The sequence below is a fragment of the Anastrepha ludens genome, chromosome 4, assembly GCF_028408465.1.
Source record: "Anastrepha ludens isolate Willacy chromosome 4, idAnaLude1.1, whole genome shotgun sequence".
Taxonomy (NCBI): domain Eukaryota; kingdom Metazoa; phylum Arthropoda; class Insecta; order Diptera; family Tephritidae; genus Anastrepha; species Anastrepha ludens.
The window spans coordinates 74,075,958-74,101,474 of NC_071500.1; the positions used below are offsets into that span (position 1 = coordinate 74,075,958).

General features: G+C 37.1%; 2 protein-coding genes across 2 annotated transcripts; both read left to right on the forward strand.

The window, feature by feature from the left end:
- Positions 1–3,399: 3,399 nt before the first annotated feature.
- On the forward strand, positions 3,400–4,117 carry LOC128859825 (40S ribosomal protein S17). Its single transcript, XM_054096918.1, has 3 exons — positions 3,400–3,501; positions 3,619–3,770; positions 3,825–4,117. The coding sequence occupies exons 1-3, from the start codon at positions 3,499–3,501 to the stop codon at positions 4,066–4,068; spliced, it is 399 nt and encodes a 132-aa protein (XP_053952893.1). The 5' UTR covers positions 3,400–3,498; the 3' UTR covers positions 4,069–4,117.
- A 4,203-nt stretch (positions 4,118–8,320) lies between these two features.
- LOC128859823 (eukaryotic translation initiation factor 2A) lies at positions 8,321–25,517 on the forward strand. Its single transcript, XM_054096916.1, has 6 exons — positions 8,321–8,431; positions 8,510–9,310; positions 16,719–16,889; positions 16,993–17,167; positions 18,131–18,402; positions 24,473–25,517. Exons 1-6 carry the CDS (start codon positions 8,386–8,388, stop codon positions 24,916–24,918), a joined length of 1,911 nt encoding a protein of 636 aa, XP_053952891.1. The 5' UTR covers positions 8,321–8,385; the 3' UTR covers positions 24,919–25,517.

Sequence of the window (25,517 nt, forward strand, 5' to 3'; positions counted from 1 at the left end):
GCTTTGGTCCCTGTTGTTATGACAGTGTTGTTCACAGCTCACAGAAGCTTTAATATGAAATATTTGTCACTTTGGGCTTCATCTAAAGGCGAAATGTATGTAGTCCGCACTTTAGTTTCGTAGTGAGTTTCTAACTTTGCAACTATATACATATGTTTTTTTGTACTTTTTTATCAATTGGAGAACCACATACGTAAATAAATATATTAATTTAATTATTAACAACTATCAGAGAACAAAAAATAATTGTTTCGAAATTTGCTCTAGTATCGAAACGTCCGGGACAGAATATTTTTATAAGCTACTTGTTGCTGTTTTCTGCATCTTACTCTACGCTCAGGCGTGCACTTGACGCACAGCAGCTACGGCTTTCGAGCATTTAGAAGACATATTTGCATACATATATTGATGCATACATATGTACAGAACCGCGACCACTCGACATGACAAAAATTCACGATTCACCAAATATTGATTTGATTTCTTTTATGTAAATTTTTGTCATCGTTGGGCGGCTCGTTTTATGAATGAAAGTACTTTGCTCTTACAACTATGAGTTCGAACTTATCAATGCTTTTTTTTTTTTGGTGCTGTACAATATTTGTAGCTGTTCAGCGCCGCCGCGAATAAAAGAATCATGGCTAGTCGCTAGGCTTAGAATTTTGGGCTTATGAATCTATTTTGTTAATAAAGTGAGTGCCCTGTGTGTGCGGTTATATGTACATGCATAGGTGTGTACTAATAAACAAAAATTTTCTGGGAGTTCAGAATACAAATATGCACGTACATAGGCTAGGGAATCAAGTGTGCCCAAGAGAATTGTTTTAGCATTTGTTAAGCAGGAATTCGATCATTCGGGTATTTATTCCCTTATTATTGTATGTAAATATGATAAGGCGATGCCTCGTGAGGTAGGTTATGGTTGCTTCAGTGCATACATATTTGTGCAACACTATATTTATTAAAGCTACAATTGAACTTAGTTGTCCCACATATGCAAATACGTTTCTCTGATTTTTTCTTTTACTTATTTTAAATTTCAAAGTTTTATACTTTCTATAAAATGCGTATATATATAATTCCCTGCAATAAAATTTCGTTTGCCAAATGAACAAATAAATTCCTTCCTAAATGCCGTCGGCAATTTGATTTCACAAATTAATGGCAACATAAGTTGCTTTACTTTTTTTCCTACACTAACTGCTTTACTATCTATATACCCGTTCACCTGACGAGAGAATACTCTATGCGCATGCACATCTGCTTTCACACTGGGAGCGTCAAAATAAAGTGTACAAAGCATTTTGTTATAATATGGATTTTATTTCAGTATTTTATAACAAAACAATATGTTTTAATTTCATGTTTTTTAAATTAGTATTTGATTCTCTACTAATTACTAGAAAACAACAAAAAAATAAATTACAACAACAAAAGTTGTAAGACAAAAACAAAATTTAGTGCATATTTTACGCGTCAAAATAAAGTGTACAGAGATATATTTAACAAAAATGATATCGATTTAGTATTTTGTTGATTTCCCTTATGCTTTGATAACGGAAGACAGTCTTCGGGGCATCGACTCAACTAGTTTTTTGTCACGTCAGATGAAATTTTATCCCACTATTCATTATCTTGTTGAAAGATCCAAGATCCCTGCAAGTCTAATTTCTGCACACTGGTTAGTAAATTACTTTGTAAAATATTCAGATAATCTGTTTTGTTCATGGTACTTTCAATAAAAACCAAATTGCGAACTTCGCTTGCTGCCATACATCCCCACACCATCACTGAACCCCAACCGTGCTTAACTGTGGTTATCGAATTTTGGTCGGCATACTCTTTATTTTTGGTTCTCCTGACTTTAACCGGTTTTTTCTGCTCAAATACCTCGAACTTACTTTCATCGCTAAACAAGACATTATTTCAGAAAGAAACATCCCGATTTTCGCATTTTTTTGGCATAATCAAGACTTTTTTTTATTAACTGCCGATATTAGCGGCTCTTTTCGTGGGAGACGACCATGTAACCCATTTGCGTGCAACGCTCGACGTATTGTACTGGCACTTACGCTAGTATCTGATGCAGTTGAAACTGCTTGTGATATTTTGACCGCACTTTTAAAGGGATTTTTTTCACATCACGCCCTATAGACCTTACTTCAGTCTCATTTAAAAATTTTGGACGGCCTGCACCTGGGCGATTTTCTACTTTGCCGAAGTTTTTGTATTTTTCAACTAATATATTTTTTTACAGTATTATGGCTTCTGTTGACAATAGAGCCAATTTCACGAAAGGTTTTACCTTCATTGCGAAGCTTTAGTACCAGTTCTCTAGCATCAGTCGAAGTTTGTTTATCCATTATTAAAAAAAATAAATAATAGAATTTAATTTACTGTAGACAAAAGCTTTTCACTCTGCCGATCGCAACCAATTAAAATACAATATGAAAAAAGTTTCAATGCACCGAAAAAGGAAGTAAACAACCAAATATAACGGTATTTTTTAACGTACAACATAGCTAAAATGCTACTAATGTACGCTGCACACTTTATTTTGACGCGTAAAATATGCACTAAATTTTGTTTTTGTCTTACAACTTTTGTTGTTGTAATTTATTTTTTGTTGTTTTCTAGTAATTAGTAGCACCTTTAAGTGTCGTATACGGCAACGTATGAAAGAACAGGCATTGGATTCTAGCTTTAGCGCGGATACACTTTCGTTGGATTTACAAAAACGAAATAACGTAAAACTGCGTGAATGAATCAAAGATACATATCTATGGAATGACCAATATTGTGAGAGTTTCTTTCCTTTTCCTTGTTCACTTCACTCGGGAGCATCGGGCCTCTACAAGTCTCAGTCTTGCGTTGGTCTCGTTAATCTATTTTGCTTCCTGGCAGAGTAGGTGATTAGCCTGCCGCTATCAAGGTCAGAGTAGTTCTGTGATAAGCTTTTTCGAATCAAAACCGGTGTTGGAAGTCTTGCTATATGGAGTAATGCAGACTATACACGCTTCAAATGTTGTATCAACACGTTATTTAAAGTAAACACGGATGTTGGATGACTGTTTAGTATATACGTTCCAGCATGATATACATGGCGTTGCCCAACTTTATTATTGCCTTATTAGTGGTGTTGAACATTTCGCAAAATGTGGTATCAACTGAAAATTGGTCAAAATAATAATTGATGAAATTTTATTTTATTATTTTATATTATGTTAATTTAATTTTATATATTTTCGATGTAGATAACTAGAAAAAAATATAAACCCACAAAAAATTAAAACATTTTAATTTTCATGCAACCGTTGAACCAATATGGAAATCGGCTGTACAACTATACTATACATGGCACAACCGTTTATCCAACATGTCCATGTTGATACAATGTATAGCGAAAGCTGATTAATGTGAAAAGTAGAACATGTGGATGTCAATCATACACAGCCAATATGGGTATGTAAATTGTTCTTTTCCGCTGAAGTGTTCACCATGGTAAGTAGAAATCAGTGTAAATTTTATTAAAAAATTCATTGTTTATATTTGTCGTGAAAATTTTATATTTGTAAAGGTTTAATTTAATTAATATTCACATTTTCCGTATAATTTAAGGGTCGTGTCCGAACTAAAACAGTTAAAAAGGCCGCAAAGGTCATGATTGAGAAGTACTACACGCGATTGACGTTGGATTTCCATACGAACAAGCGTATTTGTGAAGAAGTAGCCATCATCCCCACCAAGCCTCTAAGGAATAAAATTGCTGGGTATATTTATTCCCTTATCCTGTAAATAGTTTACTCACGTGTTTTAAAATTTAGGTATGTCACTCACCTGATGGGTCGTTTGCGCCACTCTCAAGTCCGAGGCATATCTATCAAATTGCAGGAAGAAGAGCGCGAGCGACGCGATAATTACGTACCTGCTGTCTCAGCTTTAGAACAGGATATTATCGAAGTTGACTCTGATACAAAAGAAATGCTGAAGCTTCTGGACTTCCATAATATTCGTGGTTTGCAGTTAACTCAGCCTTCAACTGGCGGTACATTTAACAGAAGAAATTAAACCGTGTATTTGATACCAAATATACACATTCTTTTTTTGCGAACGTCTACTCCGTGTCCTTTACTATTATTAACAATTCCTTTTCGGCAATCATTTGTGCGCGACCTAATTGATGCAAGGTGCAGTCTGTCTTATTACTCAAAATTAAAGAAAATTCATTATTTGATATTTACACTCGATCACCGCTTGAGAGTAATTTTAAAAAGTGTTCTAAAAAGAGTGAATATCTGCTTTGTGACGTGGTGAAAAGAGCAACATTATAAGTGTTTTTTATGAACTTCGCTAACAAAAATCACTGCTCATTCAGATTATTAATACTAGGGCCAGTACTCGTCGATTAGAGCTCCTGACAGCCTTTTTTTCTTATATGCACCACAAAGAAGATAGTTTCGGTAGGTAGTCAGAATAGTTGAACTATAGCCTTTTCATTTGACACGTCCATTAAGCCGTTTTTTAAATTTGGTAATATAAAAAGTCCCAGTCAAATCCAGTGAATGTAATGATTTAAACTATGGGCTTGGTCCAGTCACAAAACAGAATTTTTTATAAATATTTACCTCGCCATTGACGGCAACTTAGGGCGAGACTTCTATATGGATGATTTTTAGAAATGTAACACCCAACCACCCAGGTCGTCAATGGGTCCCTCGGAGCTTTTTAAAGCAAAGGAAAAATTTCACATTACGTTTAAAATGTTTTCGTTTGCTTTGAGTAAATCCAGTCAATGAATTTAACGAAAATATATAAAACATTTGAAATTTATCTAAAGTGTACAACTGAATTTAATTCAAAAAATCTTTTGTTTAACTTTTATGAAACCCGACGCTTCGGGAATTTTGATTAACAAGAGTTGAAAGTCGTTTAGACGTTACAAACACGTTGTTACAGAAATTAAAGGTGGTGTTGCGAAAAAAACCTACTTTATTTTTGGCGATTTTAAAATAAATCGAAGAGAAAGGGTTTGTTTATAAACTTGATTATAAAAATCCCTCCAAATGCGGTTTTATGTCGTTAACGCCGTGTAATGTAAGTGTTTTCGGCATTTTCCGTTGTTTCCTCTTCATAAGCAAGAAAGCAAGGCGAATTTATTACAGGTGACAGCGAACACATATAAGTAAAACCCTACATGTATTTGTTGTTGCGTTTGGTGCAAGCATCATGTCAAAATCAGCAAGCAAATGTAAACATACCAATACATACAAACAAAGCATATCATTTTGACGTAAGCCATACCTACGGCGAAAACTTCAGCTGGGTGAATGCTGTCACCTTATTAAATCCACCTTGCAAGAAAGGAATTCCATTTATTTGAATTTTCGTTTAGATGAAGTCACAATGACTTCGCATAAAAACGCAAAAAAATGCATTTGGAGGCTTTATATTAGTGTCAAGCTATCATAGTTGAACACGCGGCTCTTGATTTTTATTATGTAGATTTAAATGTAACGGGTTTCGAAAGGTGTCACTTTAGGTACTCAATTTGCCTTGATAATGGCCGATATTTTCAACCCAATGAGGAATTAATGACGCTTCAGAAAATGTTTCGTAAAATTTGTTTTAGCAGTGTTAGGGTATATTCAGAAACGCATTATAATCCGCAGTAATTGCAATGTTGGCTGTCAAAGTGACAATTCATGCAATTGATACATTTGCTGACGTTTTGCTGCATTTAAGAACGCGCTCTGCAGTGAAATGGAATTATTACTAAGTTTAGTAGCTGACGATGCATGTGAGTCAAAAACTGATAATTTTTTATTAAATAAAAAAAAAAAAAACGCGTAAAGCTTAAAAGAATGTTCCTGTTGATCTTCTTGACTTTATTAGTTTTTTTTATTTCTTCCATAACCTTATTCCAGAGGCCGCTTTCCTTCCTCATTCCTGAGGAGAACTCGCTTTCCATGCTGTCTTACTTTGAGCAGCAATTTTACTTCGAAAGTACTAAAATAATCGCTAAAACAAAGAAAAATGTAATGAAATATAGTTCAACTATCGTGTTTTCAATGTATGTTTTCATAAAAAGCTAAACAATTACTATTATACTTACTTTTCATCAGATATCGTTAAATGGCAGTCTTACAATTTTTCCTCCAATATTGCGCGACTTTTTATGCAGAAATGACATTTAAGAACGCGTTGCAATTGCAGTGGTACCATACTTGCGTTTTTGAACGCTATGCTCATATTGCAAACGTATGTTGCGCATTATAATGCCCTATCTACCGGGTAGAATTCTCTTCCTTTTGCGTAGAACTGTGCAATATTCAGTATAATGCGCACTCTTTGAAAAAAGGATGTAAATTGGGATAGAGGGAACTGGGGAATATTTTATTTTATTTATTTATTTCAAGAAGCCAAGAAAAACTTATTTCAAAACAAAAACTAAAGAATAATGAAGACATTTACTTACATAATTAAATTACAATCTTACATCTAACTAAAATATAAAGTTGAATTGTACAGAAAACTCTTTTATTTTAAACTGAGAAATTTAGGAAGGTTGAATTGGAGATCTCATTAAAATCATGAAAAGCAGGTTCAGTTTAAGAATTATAAGCATAATGTATTTTTTGCATTGGGTATTTTTTAAACAAAAATTGGGAATTTTTAATTTCCACACCAACATTGAGGTTAGTATTTAGTGAGCGGATGCCCAATAACCTTATATCACTCGTATACACCTACATATTCTAAAACTAAGCACAATCCGTATGAAATATGTACATAAATAAGCAAAAAATTTAAAAATGTATATATCACTGAAATTATTTAAAACTGAAATACAAAAGTAATTTAATAATAATAAAGTAATGAACACGAAAAACATAAGTTATAACTAAATACATAACATATTGCGATTTTTTAATATAACACAGAAAGTAGGTAACAAAAATAAACAAAATTCTCAAAAAACGAATAGAATAAGTGAATGACTTAGTAATTTTGTGATTTGTAAGATTTAAACTAATCAAACTAATGAAAACGAAGTGCCCTGTGTTAAATTGTGAAAGCACAAATGAATATAAAGCCTCCAAATGCAGTTTTTTGTGTTTTCATGTGGAAGACGCCTTGGCAAGAATGCGGTGCGCGTCTTGATGTTGTTCCACAAATGGAGGGACCTACAGTTTCAAGCCGACTCCGACCGACAGATATTTTTATGAGGAGCTTTTTCATGGCAGAAATACACTCGGAGGTTTGCCATTGCCTGCCGAGGGGCGACCGCTATTAGAAAAATGTTTTTTTTATTAATTTTGGTTTCACCGAGATTCGAACCAACGTTCGCTCTGCGAATTCCGAATGGTAGTCGCGCACCAACCCATTCGGCTACGGCGGCCGCCTTCCTCTTTACAAACAGGTAATCCGCCTTCCTTTTGCTTGTTCATTCATCCGCTCTTACGACACGGCGAGATCGAAATTCATTCTTGATGTAACCACATTGGATTGTCGTCCGATTTTGTATTATAATACGTTCACATATAAGTAGATGATCTGCTTTTTCGCGCTTAAGTCAAAATCCGAAATTAAAAAGCGCGATTTCCCATACAAAATTTCTCTCCCAAAATCTGAGATTATAAATAAATCCTAAATAATAACGATACTTTTTGAGATACAACCCTGTGTTTTCTGTGTTATCGATAGTTTATATTACGAATGCAAGGAGAAACATTAATATAAAAACTAAATGAAATGGATGCCGGCATAGAGAAAAAAGTTTGTATACATAATTCTAATAAAATGTTTGTTAAATATTATTAATTATGTATACAGTTAAGAGAACAAAGCGTGTGTCCATAAACGTTTTGTCCTCTTATTACTTATTATAAAATGTGATATAGAATTTCCCATGCGTATTGCTGCCGTAATTTTTTGCAACCTCAATAAACGTCGCAAACGGATTTCCTCCAACTATTTATTATTATCAGCCAATTGCGCAATTACATTAGCTATTCCTTTTCCTTGTATTTTCTTCCTATCGTTAATAATAATTAAAGAAACCAAAAACACCGAATATTTCACAAAATAATTTCTTTGAAGAAAAACCTCTCAAAGCAGTATTGACAGCTGATTGTAAATTTTGCAGGTAATCTGCCATATGTAAACGGGTAGATTACTTTGGTGATTAATGCATATGTGAACGTATTATTACATATAGTTACCGTCGCTTAACCCGTTAGAGTAAATATTTTTTAAGCGTGAAAGATTTTAGCCAACTAAATTATTGTATTAGGCCTTATCGTTCGTGAATGTGGTCTTCGATTTTAGAGGAATTTGAACAGCTGGCAACACTGCGTAAACATTTGCTGAGGTTAGAGTTTGGCAATGGCTTTGGACAGTTGTGGATCTAATGTTTGTCCCGCATTAGCAGGTAAATTATTTATAATTAAGGTTTTAATTTGTCATGTGGTTTTGTATGGGACACTAAAAAGTGTTTGTAACTTTTAAGTTCGTTCTAGCGTTGGAGTCGAACTGTGGTCTTGCGAAAATACGAATTTGCAATATGAGTACAAATCATATCTTCCGAGGGAAGAGACCCGAAATTGTCGATCTATGTCGTTCAGTGCGGATGGACAATATTTCGCTTATTCCAATGGTAACGAAATAAAAGTGCTGAATACGACGGATTGGAAGGTCAAATGTACGATGCCACGTCCAAAAGCCTTTTACCTCAAATTCTCTCCACTTGGAAACTATCTATCTACGTGGGAATTGTACACTGTTACCAAAGACAAACCGGAAGGTTCATCAAATATGTTCATGTATGATCTAAGTACTGGATCGGAAGTGTTTGATATTGTTCAAAAGAATCAAACGGATTGGGAACCGTCGTGGTCATCTGACGAGTCGCTTTTTGCGGTAGTAATAGGTGGTGAAGCCCTGTTTTTTGATGTATCTGGCGATATTAAAAATTTTAGCCACTCTGCTCGTAAAATTGGTGGCAGCAGGGGTGCTGTGGTGTCAATATCTCCAGGTCCAAGTCCTCCTTGCGTTGCTGTGTACACTCCTGGCGCTAAGGGAGGTCCTTCAATGTGCAAAGTTTATAAATATCCTTCACTTTCACAAAATCAAGCTATAGCTTGTAAAAGCTTTTTTCAAGCCGATCGTGTTGATTTACTTTGGAATAAGCGGGGCTCTGGTCTACTACTATTGACATCTACCGAAGTGGATAAGAGTGGCGCATCATATTACGGAAATCAAGCCCTACATTTTATGGCGACGAAAGGAGACTCTTGCTCTGTGCCGTTGTGTAAGTAAATTTTTTCTATCATTCATTTTTCTATCAAACCAGGCAAATTAATCATTTGTCATATATCATAATTATATTTTGTTTCAATATTTTAGAAGTTGAGGATGCCCCTTGGTTAATTTTGTTGAAGCCAACAAATATTAACACACACACTTAGTCAAAAACCCAAACTTTAATTTAAAATCAAATTTTAAAAATTCTGTCCTCCGTTTTAAAAATGCATTTGTTTCTGCATATAGTATATATGTATACAGGGTGAACGGTATGAAGTCTTATCTATTCAAAACACCATAACTTTTTTGTGTAAAATTAGTTTTTATTGATTTGAAAGACAAAATTGTTCAAAAATGATTACAATTGTAACATATATTCACTTTAGCTCGATATGACCACCTTTTGCCTTGACTATAGCCGTCAAACGGTCAAAAAAAAAAAAGTTGCATGCTGTATGAATGTGATCTTGAGGTATTTTGGCCCATTCTCGTATAACCGCGTTTTTCAGGGCATCCATACAGGCATATTTTTTAGTCCTCACCTTGCTCTCCAAAATGGACCAGATTGAATAGTCCATCGGATTTGCGTCTGGCGAAATCGAAAGCCATAGTGTGGACGAAATGAAGTGTGGAACATGATTTTTTAACCATTCTTGGTTCACACGAGCTTTATGAGACGGTACCGAGTCCTGTGGGAACGTCCATGGTCTACGACCGAAATGTTTGCGTGTCCACGACTCTAAAGCAGCTTCTAAAACATTTTCCCGATAATAAGTCGTATTCACTTTGACACCAGACTCGATAAAAACGATTGGAGAGCGTCCATCAGCGGTCACTGCGGCACAAACCATTATTTGCGATGGGAAATTGCTTCGAGTGGCCATACGTAGGCTCAAATTCTCGTATGGGCGTTCGGTCAAGTAAACACGATCGTTTTGAGTGTTTATGAACTGCTCAATTGGGAATTTTTTTTCATCAGAAAACACAATGCTAGGAAATTCGCCACGTTCGTGCAAGCTCAACAACTCCTTTGCTCTTTCGCACCGAACTTTTTTTTTTGCTGGGGTGAAAGATCTAGTGCTTTTTGGAACTTGTAAGCCTTGAACTTGGGCTCATTTTTCAATTTGCGTCGAATGCTGTCTTGCGATATTTTCAGTTCTTTGGCTATTTTTCTTCCATTTCGACGTGGATTTCGTTCAAGTTGAGCCTTCGCTTTCCCAACCATTTCTGGAGTTGTTGCGGTTTTTTTGGTCCACCTCCATAGCATTTTGCAATGCTACCAGTATCATTGTAACGTTTTATAGTGCGGTACACAAACATTTTATTCACTTTGAGGTGACTGAGCTGGTTGTGATTTTCCAGCCGAATATGTCGCAATCACACTATTACGTTTGAATTCCATCACAGAAAAAAAAGTTCAACAAAACTGAGACACAAATGCTTTATAAACAATATATTGAACTGTCATTAGAACAATTTTGACGTTAATGTCATGAGACAAGCAGTGTGAAGTTGCTAACACTTCATATCGTTCACCCTGTATATATGAAAATATTCGATCAGTAACTTTCCCCACTTCCGTGGACTTCTACACATGGAACCATCTATATTCAATGGTTTTTATTCGTTGGCGGCCGCCGCAGCCGAATATGTTGGTGCGTGACTACCATTCGGAATTCGGAAACAACGTAGGTTCGAATCTCGGTGAAACACCGAAATGAAGAAAAAATTGTAGTTGTGTTTTGTCCTGGATCTCTCTGTAGTCAGAGAGATGTATCTTTATTCGGCTGGGAGGTGACACAGGTTCACACACCCTAGAAATAAGTACTTGCTGAGCATTTTGCTATGCTTCTTTACCGGGAGCATAGAAGCCTCGTTGTAAAGGTGTTGTAGAGAAGACGAGACATCCCGCGGCTGTCCTAATAGCAGTATTTTGACGGGGCTGGTGCTTTGTCCACTGTGAATCACTAGTTTCAGGTAACCAGAAGGGCGTAGCGTAATTTAGTACCAGCCGGCCAATTGCTTTAAATGTCGGCAGGAACAATTCTTTGTCTTTGACCCAAGAATGCCGGCTAGCGATTTGAGGACCGTGTTGCGATTTTGGACCTTGGTGGCAATTGCGGTTGTGTGCGCACAACGAGAGAGCAAACTGTCTAAGATTACTCCTAAACTTTTGGGGTTGTTTACAGTCGGAATTGGTGTGTCGTCGACTTTGACCTTGAGTTGCAGTTTGACCTCCTTGTCCAGGTGGTAAAGAGGGTTCCCGTGGACTTTGTGGGGAAAGTTGTAGATTCCTCGCAGTGAAAAAGCGAGAAAGATTGGTGGGGTAATCGTTTACTTTGGCACACAGTCTATCAATAACATTGCCCGACGCCATTATTGTGAAATCGTCAGCGTAAGAGACCTCGAAGACTCCCACTGGTGGCTGGGGGATCTTCAATATATAAAGGATGCCAAATGAATTGTCGGCTAAATAAATTCGCTCATTTCTTCGGGTCCGACGAAGTACGGAGACGAAAGTGATTGCCACCTTGTAGTGGGATATCGGCCGTCATAGTCGAATGGGTCGGTGCGCGACTACCAATCAGAAGTGCAAGGCTCGAATCTCCGTTCATGAAACACCAAATGATAAGAAACCTTTTTTTCTAATAACGGTCGTCCCTCGATTGGAAATAGCAAACTTCCGAGTGTATTTGTGCCATGAAAAAGCTTCATAAGCTTTCTGTATTCTTGTTAGGAAGTGTGGTGCCGAGTATCGCTAGTTCATCGGCCCTACAATTGCCCTCTATATCGCAATAACCAGGAACCTATGTTACATTTTGGCGGAATCAGTCAGCCATTTTGCTAAGAGATGTGCGGCAGCCAAGAAATGCCTTAGAGGTTATCGACTGCTTTGTGAGGGATTTTATCGCAGTATGGTTGTCAGTGAAAATGTAGATATCATTGCCCAGTATCACATCACATTTGTGTCATGGCCTCAATTACTGTCATTAGTTCAGCCAGAAAAACACTGCTATATTCGGGGAGCCGAAAACTAGAGGATACTCGCGGATATTTGGAATACACACCTTCCCCTACCTTGCCCTGAATATTTGAGCCGTCTATAGATGTAGGCGAGCCTTTGAACCTTGTCACCCTCTTAATGTTCACACCCTTATCAAGGGTGGTACTATGATATTTTTCCACGTTTAAGAGCAGGTGTCTTATGTTTCTTGCTATTACAAAATCATCGGCGTGTGAAATTAAATTTCATCCAATTACCATCTTTTATTAGAAAACTAGGGTTAGGACTCATTTATAATACTTTACGGAGTCTACTGGTTTTCGAAGTGCTTTCTATCTTTTGACATTAGTCTCTCCAAGGCGATCTTTTAGCCGCCCTTATAGCATACATAAATCTGCCTTGGCAGTCTTTATATTCGCCTCTCTTAATATATGCAAAGGGTCTCCATCGTTTAGTTGCTTTTTATGTGCTGTACAATAGGCACATATGCTCTGAGAATGAGTTGCTTGTGGACACTACAGACGTCAAGAACCAATTTCCTAGTGGATGTTAGGAAGGCACTTAGGTGCTAATTCGAAGATTGTTACACATAATAAATTCCAAAATTTACTCACTGGCCGCGTATGTTTCTGAACTCCCAAAATTTTGACGGTATGTGTTAGCATTAGATCCTGATATCAGGAAGTACGCGACTTGAGGCTTCTTTTACTGCAATTCTTATGAGTTGCGGGGGGGTGGCTTCTTCGCATTGTGTTCCCTACAAGAGGAGGCCAGTCATATCGTCCTTCCACAGGACTCAAAAGCTATGATGACGTTGTCCGTATTGGTAAATTATATCAATATATGCGACTATACCAATATGCACGGCTTGGGTTTAACTTTGTTGGTGACATAGACCAGCTTATTTTCTTTATTGCTCAATCCGCAAGCCCGATCTTTTATGACCCATTCTTCTTGTATGAGGACGATCCCTTTCAGCGAGACGAAGGATGAGAGCAGCTAAGGTCGCCTTACTGTAGTCGAGATTGATATGGATAATCTTCACCATCGCTTGTGTGAGTTACCGATGTAAAACAAACCAGAATTTGGATTCTCAGCGGATGTGTCACCGCATAAGTCAGAGTTCTTCCCCTCCGAGAAAAAGATGAAATAATTCAGACCAATTTGTAAGAATTGAAGTAGATTTAGGTTTATTATATATATTTTATAATATATATATATGCCGTAGATCCGAAGCTGTTAGACATCTCCAGCCTCTACGTCATAGAAAATAGAGCATTTAAGGATGCAGAAATACATTCGACAACTACTGGTACCATTTGTATATCAGTAAGCCTTAAAGGATATTCGTAGAAGGTCCATTATTACATTTGCAGTCGCCACTTATTACCGACAGAAACATACTTTTGTTTGTTTTCTTGCATTTTTTAAAAGAAATCAGTATGAATCAACCCGTTTATTAAAAATGAAATTATCAGTTAAAAAATAAAAAATATTTACATATTCAGTTAAAAAATGCCTTGAATAATGAGTAAAACTCCCTAAGTTCAATATCGTAACAGATGCACCAATACATGTTTGTCAACAGACACGGTTAAAAAATTATATTCATAATTCAGCACAAAAAATATCGTGTCTGCTCTGGAGGCCCATGCTCTTAGATTGCCGAACCCAGGGTTCTTGGATTAGGCAGATATCAATGTTTTCCTCCCTGGGGATCACACAGAGGTTATCCGTGGCTAAACTAGCGTAGCGAATATTAATCTAAGCTACCCTTAACATTACTTTGTTCAAGGATGCTCAACAAAGCCTTTTCCATGGCCTCCCCAGGCTCCGAGGATTTCATGGAGCTCTTGGGCTCGGTCGGATAACTCGGGCAGATGAGGTAAAAATAAATTTATTTGGACCAGATAGCAGACCTTTTATACGGCCCGCTGCCAATTCGGAGCTCAAACCTCAAAATTTGCAAGTGACTATAAAAAGCAAGCCACAAATAATACAAACATTGTTAATATTATATATAAATGCCTCCACATTGCGCAATCACCGGATTTGAACGTCATCCAAAATTTGTGGTCGGTTTTGATCTCAAAAAGGCGATACTTGAAGAGTGGAACCAAATTAGTCAAGAATACGCATAAAAATTGGTTGGCTCCATGCCGAGTAGACATCAAGCTATTGATAATAAAGAATACCCAACAAAATACTAAATATCTTAAAATTAAAAAAAAATTAGAAATAAATAGTTGCTCTTTTTTAACTGTATCATTTAATCTGCGGCGTGAATTATCCCCATGTTTCTTTTTGTTTTTTGCATTACAATGATATGAGCTGACACGAGGTCAGTCCATTAGTTCGTGCGTATTTTACCCATAATTTCACTTTTGTACGATTTTTGCATACAACAAATTTTTCGCTGAATATAACGGAACTATTTATATATTTTTTGATATATTGCGCATTCAACAAGTGATTTTAATCGCGGATAGAAGCACGTGTTGTTAAAAAATAAAATAGAATCTTCGAACGCGTATAAGAAGCATATTTTGTATTTTTTTTTATAAAAGTGGTAAAAATGCAACAACTGCTGCTGCAAAAATAAACACTGTTCACGGAGAGGATACCGTGAGTGTAAGGACTGCGCAAAGTGGTTTTCAATATTCCGAAGTTGTCGTTCTGAAGTCTTTAACTCCGACTCCTTGCTCGAACTCGTAGCAGCTGAGCCAAATTTGACAGTCGATATGATAGCTCAGAGGTTAAATTCATGGCATGGAACAGTTCACAGGCACCTGGTTCAGTTGGGAAAGGTTTCACAGCTGGGATAGACTCTCCGTCGCTAACCTGCAGCAGTGAGTGAATGTGTGTTCTCAGCTGCTACACCGGCTTGAAAATGAAAGTTTTTTGAAGCGTATCGTTACTGGTGATGAAAAATGGGTCATTTACAATAATCCTGTTCACAAACGCTAATGGTTAGATAAAGATGAAACACCAGAACCGACCCCTAGAGATGGCCTTAACCCCAAGAATATTCTCCTGTCTATTTGGTGCGATATGGCCGGTATTGTTTATTATCAGGCCGATAGTCCTAGCTACTAGTGCCTTTCGTAATGCAATATAGTTATTTATAATTATATTTCTAATAAATAAATAAATAAATGTTTATTATGAACTTCTGGAACCAAACCAGACGATAACTGCTGATTATTATTCGCTTCATCTATCAAACCTGAATGAGGCTCTTAACAAAAATCGAACGTCTTTAGCGAATAGACGTCAAGTTTTGTTTCACCACGACAACGCAAGACCTCATACCGCAAGGCAAGCTGAACGAGCTCGGATGGCAGCCGGTTCTACGTTACCGGAACGACTCGGGGCTTTCCCGACCAAGGGCTGCCGCCCCAGTAAACTCGCCCTGCCGCCTTATTGATCTGTATAATGTAGTCTTGACCTCCAACAGCAGTTACTGGTTTTGCCATGCTCAACACTTTCCAGTCGGCTGTCGGCACGTCCGTGTTTTGTCTTTGTAGCAGCCGCAGTGCATTTTCCGGTTTTACCACTCGCGGAATGAAAACCTTTGCCTCCGGTATTGAGATCTACAATTTCGAGTGATGCCCCCTCCCACAGGCCTTGAAGCGTTTTTACTGCTTCCTTTAGCCATGTGAGCGTGGGGTCATCCTTACATTTTATAATTTTGACGCCGCTGAACCCCCCTGCTCCGTCAAATGCTGGAATGGGTGCGTTCGGCTCTGCGTCCATTTTTGTAAATAGGGTTTCCAGTAGCTTCATTTCCACTACCTTCCACCGTTCCTGCGACATTCGTCCCAGCTTGTCACTATGGTCAGTGAGTGTCACTATCAGATGGTTTTTGGTAATTTCACTGGCCGCTGCCGCTGCTTTCGACGTCATAGGTCTTTCGTTGTCTCCGTTTTTCGGTTTAGCCATCTCGTGCCTGTGCTTCTGCTTTTTCGATGGTACTGAGCAGAACGCTGCCTCTTGATGGCTAGTTCTTCTTCTATTTTGTTCGCATACTTTGGATTGGATTCTGCGAACATTGGTTTTGCTGCGTAGTAGGCCCGGCCATTTTTTATCTCCTCTCTGGCCCAAGCGAACCGTTCCTCCTCTTGCTTCGTCAGGTTGGACTTGCTGCCAAATCGGTCACAAACTTTGAACGCGGCCTTGTATCGAGCTTTGGCCTTCAGCTTCTCTTTGTCGGGCTTGATCCTTGGCCTGTTCTTGCTATCGGAGCAGCAAATAAGTTATCGAATTAACCTGAGGCTAGAAGAAATTTGAGAGAGAGAACAATAATTTAATTTTTGATTAGAGTGACTATATTTCTAATCATATCGTACCAAAATTACCATACATTTGATTTAATATTTCTTTATTTTTAATTTTTTCCTTTACATTCTAGCAAAAGAAGGACCTGTTCATTGCGTGAAATGGAGCCCAAAAGCAACCGAATTCGTTGTCGTTTACGGATATATGCCTTCCAAGGCAGCTCTGTACAACTTGAAATGTGATGTAGTTTTCGATTTTGGAGAAGGTCCACGGAACTGCGCTTATTTTAATAATTTCGGGAATTATATCCTTTAAAAAATACATTTTTCATTATTTTATTTTCTCTTATTACCATGTAAATGCGTGTAAAATTTTAATCTTTATAAGATTTCCTTAACAGTTGACACTGTTAGCTTTAGCAGGGTTTGGTAATTTGCCAGGCAACGTAGAAATTTGGGACTTAAAGAAGAAGGAAAAATTTACCAGCATAAAGTGCCCTGATACAACGTTTTTCGAGTGGAATCCTAACGGCATGTACTTTGTTTCAGCGACAACAGCACCAAGACTGCGAATTGGAAACGGGTATGTAAAGTTTATTAAATACAACAAAATTTGTATAATTCCTATCCCCAAGAGCCATCCCTCCGTATAACTACCTGATATTTGTTTCTGATACTATATCTGATAGTATATTAGTTTCTGATGATAATTTAATTAGAACATCGCGTGAAATACAAACAATCGCTCTATTCTCTAATCCATTTATAAGTTAACCTGAAAAATCCTTGCTTTAATATGAATTTACATTCAGTTAACGTAAGTACAAATAATTTCAATTTATAAATCTGTATTTTTTTCGACTATTATTCAGATCCTTTTATTTTAAACTGCTGGGCTAGATTCTTTTACTCGAAAAAAGTTCTAAGCTTAACCCCAACATGTAGTGCTACTATTATGTTTATCAATAATCAGGCATGTCGTAAAACCCAAATATTATGGGAATCTAATTCGCATAAAAAAAATTATGTTCGTGCTGTCTTCATGTGCGTGAGATGTCCGCATTGTTTTATGATTTTTTTCTCGCAAGCGAGATACAGTGTCTGGAAATTTGAAAGCATACTTTTTCATTCGTCAGGCTAGAAGGTATTGGTCTGCGCGTTAATCAATTCAAGGAAGTTAGAAAGCTTTTCTAAGGAAAAAGGCATCCGTCAGTAATTATCCCTTAGTATTCTTTAAGAAATATCTAACGGCGGTTTTACAAAATGGTGCGCAAGGGCTAGTTGGATTCTGGACGAATCACCACTTACAAAATCCCACTTTTTCACTTATTTCTCGCCCAGTATATTTTATATTTCATAGGGCCAATGCTTTGATATTGTAATTTTTGGTAACTTTCATACATTCGGTTTTACACAATAAATGAATTTTGAACCTTCTAAACCCATTTCATATCCGCAACTGTATATAATTGAAATAATTGTATTATTCACCAGTAAATAGCTGTAAATAGATTTTTTAATATTTATATTATTTTTGGGTTTTTAGATTTAAAGTGTATCACTACTCTGGAGCATTAGTGCACGAAACAATATGGCCACAAGGACAAGAACTTTTAGGGATAGAATGGCAGAAATATTCTGATAATAAGTTTGAAGAGCCAATAATAACAAAAGTAAAGCCCGAAGGAATAAAATCCAGTTTACCAGAAGCCAGCAAAAAGGCGTACACTCCACCTCATCTTCGAATGATCAAAGAGGGGAAAGACCCAGAACAATTTATGCCGCGTCCGCAAGTCAAAACTAATGCAACACTGCCAGGTAATTTTCTTGTGTTTGTTGAAAATATAAATAATTCTGCATTAATATCGATGCGTGTACAAGCTAAATACCTAACCGGGAATTACAATACATTAAAAAAAACTCGCATTTTTCTCACCGCGATACGAAGGTAAAAAATCTAAATTAGACATAGGATGATATGGACAATAGGAGGTGATGTTCGGATGGCCCAAAATGTAAATTTCAGTCAGTTATATTATTTTTTGTCGCCGCGATCAGTTTTGCTTAAAAATATCAAATCCAAAGTACGCCTAAATTTATTTGGAATGAGAGCAATACTTAATGAGTTATGTAATAGGAAAATTTCATTAGTACTACTAACATCGCAAGCAAGCAGAGCTGATTTGGAGATAGTACCTGACCACATAATATTGCATGGGTTAATGCCATCCAACACGCACAGATGATCATCGCCTATTTTATTCAAAGCTAGTGTTATAATATTATCGCTATGGACTGCGTGGAGGCTGGTGGCGGCAACTATTTTCCTCAATGTACGAAGCACTCACAAAAAGTGAGTCAGAAATACCACGAATGCAAATACAGTATTGGTCGAGTAAGGCATTCTGATTTACAAGACCGACGAGAGAAGCATGATGTACAGCGATAAGATCGCCGAAGGCTCTAAAACAGACAGTAAGAATCGAACTCCTGTGTTTACGAAATACAGCATAAAGTTAAGAGCCAAAATACTCACCTCTCAAAAGCTTTCATTCCCACAAATCTCATGACGATAACATCGCATTCAATTCGCAAACATACAAGTTGAGTTTAAATTCTAAGAGCAGAAATATTTATTTTGGTAATATATAATGTTATATTATCAGATACTTTGGGCTACTCGTCATAAGGGCATGAGCTATAAGAATCACATCGACTGACCAGAATCGAGGACTCAATAGTTTCCTTAAATGTGATGAAGTTACGTCTAAATTGAAATTGAGACTTTTCAGTTTATCTTCGCCATCTTTACGCACGTAGTTGTTTACAAACAAAACGCAAACCGGCCGCGTAGTCGAATGGGCTGATGCCTGACTACCATTCAAAATTCAGAGAACGTAGATTCGAATCTCCGTGAAACACCAAAATGAAAAAAGGTTTTTCTAATAGCGGCCACCCCTCAGGCAATAGCAAACCTCCGAGTGTATTTCTGCCATGAGAAAAATCCTCTTAAAAAAAAATCTGCCGTTCAGAGTCGGCTTAAAAGTGTAGGCCCCTCCATATGTGGAACAACATCAAGACACCCGCCACATATAGGAGGAGGAGCTCGGCCAAACACCCAAAAAGGGTGTAAGCGCTAATTATATACAATATAATATATATACACTACCGGTCAAAAGTTTGGGTTCACTTGAAAAATTGTAAAAAATGTTCAAATAGTCGTGATTTTCTTCGTCAAATATTTTTAATATCGTTATGTTACAGAAATTAATTGTGTTTAATACAAAATATGTTAACTTTTAAAGAAACCCGCAAGTATTTGTTCATATTTTCGATTCCTCGAAATATCCGCCTTTTGCTCGTATTACAGCATCGCATATTCTGGGCAACCTATCAATTAATTTACGCAAAGATTCTGCTGTTATTTGATTCCAGCGATTTTGCAGAAATATCCAAAGTTGTTTTGTATTAGTAGGTTGCAATTTTCTTACTTCTCTGCCCAACTCGTCCCACAGCAACTCGATCGGGTTACAATCCGGCGACTGAGGAGGCCATTCCATATATTTGAGTTGTTTTTGATTTTCTTTGGCTGCAATGTAATCCTGGCAAAATTTTGAAGTGTGCTTAGGATCGTTATCCTACTGGAAAACGAATCCGCTGCCCTCAAGTATTTTCCCACACGGAAAAGCGTGCCGTTGAAGTATGTTGTGGTAGACTTTTTTGTCCATAATACCCTCAATTTGCACAATGTCTCCAACTTTGTCTCCAGCAAAGCATCCCCAGACTAACACTGACCCTCCACCATGCTTAACTGTGGGAACCACGCATTGGTTCATCATGCGTTCACCGGCAAAACGACGAACATATTAGCGGCGTCGTTTGTTGGAAATTTCAAATTTGGACTCGTCCGTGAACAAGACTTTAGACCATTGTTCAGTTGTCCACTCTTTATGTGTTTTAGCCCAATTAAGTCTCTTTACTTTATTTTGCTTTCGAAGTAAAGGTTTTTTTGGCGGCGACGCACCCTTTTAGGCCGTAGTTTCTTAGTCGTCGCTGTACCGTCGAAACAGATACTGAAGCTTCGCGCGAGGAATTGAGTTGTTCGCGAATTTCAGGGGCTGTTAGAAAACGATTTTTTTTGCTTACAACACATATGAACGTATCCTCTCCTTTTGACGTAGTTTTAGGCCTCTCAGAACGATGACGGCTCTGATTGCACCCAGTATCGCTCTTTCTTTGTAACGTTCTCATGACAGCATTTTGAGAGACATTACATTTCGAAGCAATTTTTCGCGTTGAATAGCCTTCTCCATGTAGTGCTGCAATGACTGCTCGTGTTTCTACACTAAGCTCGGCTTTCCGACCCATTTTTCTACAAATAAAACAAGAAATATGTAGTTTTATTTAAATTTTAATAATTAGAAGATCATTTTTGTATAACGTCGACTTGTATGTAAGTTTTTGTAAAACAGTTATTTTTTTGGAATACAAAAAATTGTTTTTCTTACCTTTTTGATAACAAAGATGACACCAACAATTAGAAATATAACTCTTGAAGCGAGTTTTGCAGCAATAAGATGTTACGCGTAATAGGCAGTAGACGCATTGACAGAATGCAGCAAGTCATAACACGTCCATGCTTGATCTACGCTTCTCCCACAGTCACTTTGTAAACAATAACAATCTCCAAAACTCAAACTAGTATCAGGACGCACGTTTAAAAAAAAAACACTAATAAGCCGTCTTGATTGTGTAAAATTCCAAAATAATGTAAGTGAACCCAAACTTTTGACCGGTAGTGTATATATATATAGGGAGCGGCACTCGAAGTGTAACCAATTAAAAAGGCCATAAATTTAGTTTGGAAAATTACTTTTATTCAATTAAAAGTAAAAAGTGTGTGAAAATAATACAAAATTAAGTATCAATTTACTTTTGCTCGATATGACCATCTTTTGCCTTGACTATGACCTTGAGACGGTCCAGAAACGAATCGCAAGCTGCCCGAATGTGACTTTCAGGTATTTTGGCTCATTCGCGGACAATGGTTTTTTTCAGTGCCTCCAGATTGGTTAATCTTTTAGTTCAGAGCTTACTTTCCAAAATGGTCCAAAGAAATTACTCAATCGGATTCGCGTCTGGTGAATAGAGAGCCACTGTGTGGACGTTATGAAGTTCGGAACGTTGTTTTTAGTCATTCTTGGTTCACTCGAGCTTTGTGAGATGGTGCCGAGTCCTGTTGAAACGTCCATGGTCCTCCTTGGAAATGTTTGTCTGCCCACGGCTTCAAAGCAACCTCCAGAATACTTTCCCGATAATATTTCGCATTTACCCTGACGCCAAGCTCGATGAAAACGATTGGAGAGTGCCCATCTGCGGTTACAGCGGCCCAAACCATTACCTATGGCGGGCGCTGCCTCCTGGTAGCCAATCGATGACTCAAATTCTCGTATGAACGGTCGGTCAAATAAACCTCGCTCAAGTCGCTTCTTCACTTTTGGAACCATTTCATGTGACGTTGCAGTCTTTTATATAATGCGATCACACTATTACGTTCGCAATCCATTGTAAAATTTATCATAGAATTTATGGCAAGACTAAGTACAATGGGAGAGATCTGCTTAGCTTTAAGTGCCTCGATTCCGGGCACATATTGACAAATTGTACCAGTGAAAATAATATACATAGATTCTTATTGTGTACAAAAAGAGGAACCGGCATACCTCACTGCCTGTACCAAGTGTTGGTATACCAAGCGGCTTTGAAAGGATTAAAATCGCTATGAGATTCCTTCGACTTAACCTCAATCACTGCGAAACCGCAAAAAACCGTACAAAGCAATGTCGGAAAATTGGGCGAAAGATACCAATGGAAAAGCTGCAATCTGATAAAGTATTGGAAACTGCCATAATTCTCTATTATCCTAATAAGGCACCAGATCCAGACAGAGTCCCAAATGTAGTTTTGAAACTGGCTACCAATAATTTGACGTCATCGTTTATGAATCTATTCAACAAATGTCTAGCTGAGTGAAATTTTCCATCAATTTGAAAGGGACGAACGCTGGTTTTGTTACAGGCCAATTTTCCTGCTCGACTCAGCGGGGAAAGTTTTAAAGCGAGTTATATGTAACCGCCTCGAGATAGAGGTCCAAGCAAAAGGTAGTATATCCGATAACCAGTTCTGCTTTGGAAAAGGAACATCCACTATTGACGCTTTAAGCACAGCCACTCAGCTTACACTGAACGCAATAAGCGGTACTCGTTGGCTCGAAGGATTCAAGGAATATTGCATAATAGTAACCCTGGATATCAAAAATGTATTCAATACGGATTATTGAGCAAAGATTCTAGACACATTGAATCATATCGGAGTATCCTTCTACCTAAGAAGACTCAATATAAAATGTAAAACCTCAACAGGCATTAAAAATCGTATTGTCACAGGCGATATTCCTCAAGGCATACTCGGCCCCTTTCTATGGAACGGCAAAATATACTATGGACGTATTTGCTTTTGCGAACAACATCACCGTAATTGGTACAGTTAAACATTTAAGCGACATTTGCGACAATCTCGTTTCCACGACAGTCGGTTCTACGTTGCCGAAACGACCCGGATTTATATCCGGCCAAGGACTGTCACTCCAGCAGCATTCCCCGTATGTAAGTAAGGGGAATGTTTATTCTGCTACAACAACAACGACAATGTCAAGAAAACCATATAGGTTGTAAAGAGTAGGCAAAAGCCTTTCATTTAAAATCCACCAGGAGTATGCTAACGAAAAGCTTTAAGCCTTATCCGCATTGGTTGAAATACGAACCTGATCTCTGTAACCACTGCGAAGGGGAAGCCATTGAAGATGAACACCACATCCAAACATTTTAGTAGTACAAGACGAATGCTTCCGTGCATATTCGAAGAAAACTGCACCCCTGGATCTATCGTTCAAAGCATTCTGGAAAATAGTAAAAATTGGAGATTGGCAAGCGACGTAATAGTCGACACAATGAAGAGGCGGAGGACGCTAAAAAGGCTTGGGCCTAGCAGCGGCGACTAATTGCCTTTCCTTCCCACGAAGTAATGCTTGGCGGCAGTCCCGTGGGGAGCGGAATTCGACGAAAAACAGGTTTATCCTGGTTTCAGGAGACCATTTGTGTGTAGCGCGCCACCACAACGCCTATGAAAAAAATAAAGCTTCTTTGTAGTCAACGATGAAGTAAATATTCATCACATATGACAAATCAAAATTGATGTAATTTTTAGCCACAGTTAATTTATGAACCATTCTGTAAATATCCGTGATAAATAAATGAAAATCGCACAATTACATTATTTCCCTTTATTTTTTTTATTTATAATTTTTCTTTTGAGAGTTACAGGGTGTTAACATTGGAACTCAACAAAGGTAAAATGCCAGCAAGGCCGCTGAAATTGTGAATGGTGTTTAAGGTGCTGATACTGTAACAACTAATTACGTACAGTTTTTGTTTCGTCGAATCTTTTCAGGCATTTTCGATGATAACGAAAATGTCGATAAAGTCATAGAAATAATCGAAGTTGACCGGCGTATTAGTAGTCATAGCATCGCCCAGGAGCTAAAGATCAACCTTAAAACAGTTTTAAACAATTTGCGCAAAAATAATGGATTTATTTTTACCAAACTAATATATTTTTTGAATGCAGAACCGTACGATCTCTTCTGCTCCATTATAGTTTATATCCACAGCAAAAATATTGAAAACAATTGCATGTGCAATAGTAAGAAAATTGCGTATATGTATATTAGTTTCCATTATGTAGGGTAGTCAAATTCAACATTTTAAATGCAACTATCTAATGGATCTCAATCATTAAAGTTATGTTGTTTTTTATATTTTATTTTAAGGTTCTTCTGTCAGGAAAGGAGGATTGAAAGCAAATGCTACGAAATCAAATAAGCCAAAGAATAAGAAGGAATCGGTAGTTGGGCCTGATGTTGGCCCAGTAATGAGTGGAGAAAAAAACGTAAATTGTAAAAACGGCGGTATCTCAAATCTTGATGATCAGCAAAATCGGAAGCATAATTCTGCAAAGCAAACATTGGCAAAGGAAATTAATTCTATAAATAGTTTGAATGACAACACTCAAGAAGTGCAAAAACAAGTCTCCAAAAAGTTCAATAATCCTGAAAGAGAAAAAAAAATTCGTCACGTAGCTAAAAAATTGTCTGATATTAAAAAATTGAAGTTACGTCAAGAGCAAGGCGAAACACTTGAATTAAATCAGCTCAATAAAATTTCTATGGAAGCTAAGTTTTTGGAAGAATTAAGGATTTTAAAGCTGACTACATAGATAAGAGTTTTTAGTTGTATAACCATGCACTTTTTAAACTGTCAGAGAATATAGAAACTCGGCCGCATTGCCTCCAAATTTTATCCTTGCCTAAGGTATGCTTTTAAGTTTATGGATTTGTAAATGAAAATCTTTATTAATTTTTATTTTATATCTGCTTTTTGTATGATAGTGTACAAAACTTATTGTAATTAATCCAGGAACAATAGAATCATTTATATTCATCGTGAACAGTTATTATTGACAATAAATTTATGTTCGGCATACGGCTCCATATTAATGAAAAAACTTTTTTTAAATTTCTTTTGAACTAATTTCATTCAAAAATGGTTTGAGCAAATAAATTTTTTGTGCCGCTGAACTATGATCTGAGAAATAAGGTATGAGAAATAGCCAAATTGATTGGAAACTTGGTGTTTGGGCGTTTTCGAGATCGTTGATTTCGAATGAATACCAGATTTTTGATGTTCAAAGTAACAAATCCAATATGGCGATCAAATTTTATAATTTTTAATAATCTAGAAATGCAGTCTTACAGACTGTGGAAAACAGATTAATGCTAAACAATCCATTCAAAAATAAATTAAACCTATAATTTA

Bases quoted from the DNA above. Each gene is read 5' to 3' on its own strand.
- LOC128859823 (XM_054096916.1), top strand. From the start codon at position 8,386: ATGGCTTTGGACAGTTGTGGATCTAATGTTTGTCCCGCATTAGCAG. The intron at 8,432-8,509 runs GTAAATTATTTA...GTAACTTTTAAG, and splicing joins TGTTTGTCCCGCATTAGCAG to TTCGTTCTAGCGTTGGAGTC. The intron at 9,311-16,718 runs GTAAGTAAATTT...TTTACATTCTAG, and splicing joins CTCTTGCTCTGTGCCGTTGT to CAAAAGAAGGACCTGTTCAT.
- LOC128859825 (XM_054096918.1), top strand. The intron at 3,771-3,824 runs GTATATTTATTC...TTTAAAATTTAG, and splicing joins CTAAGGAATAAAATTGCTGG to GTATGTCACTCACCTGATGG.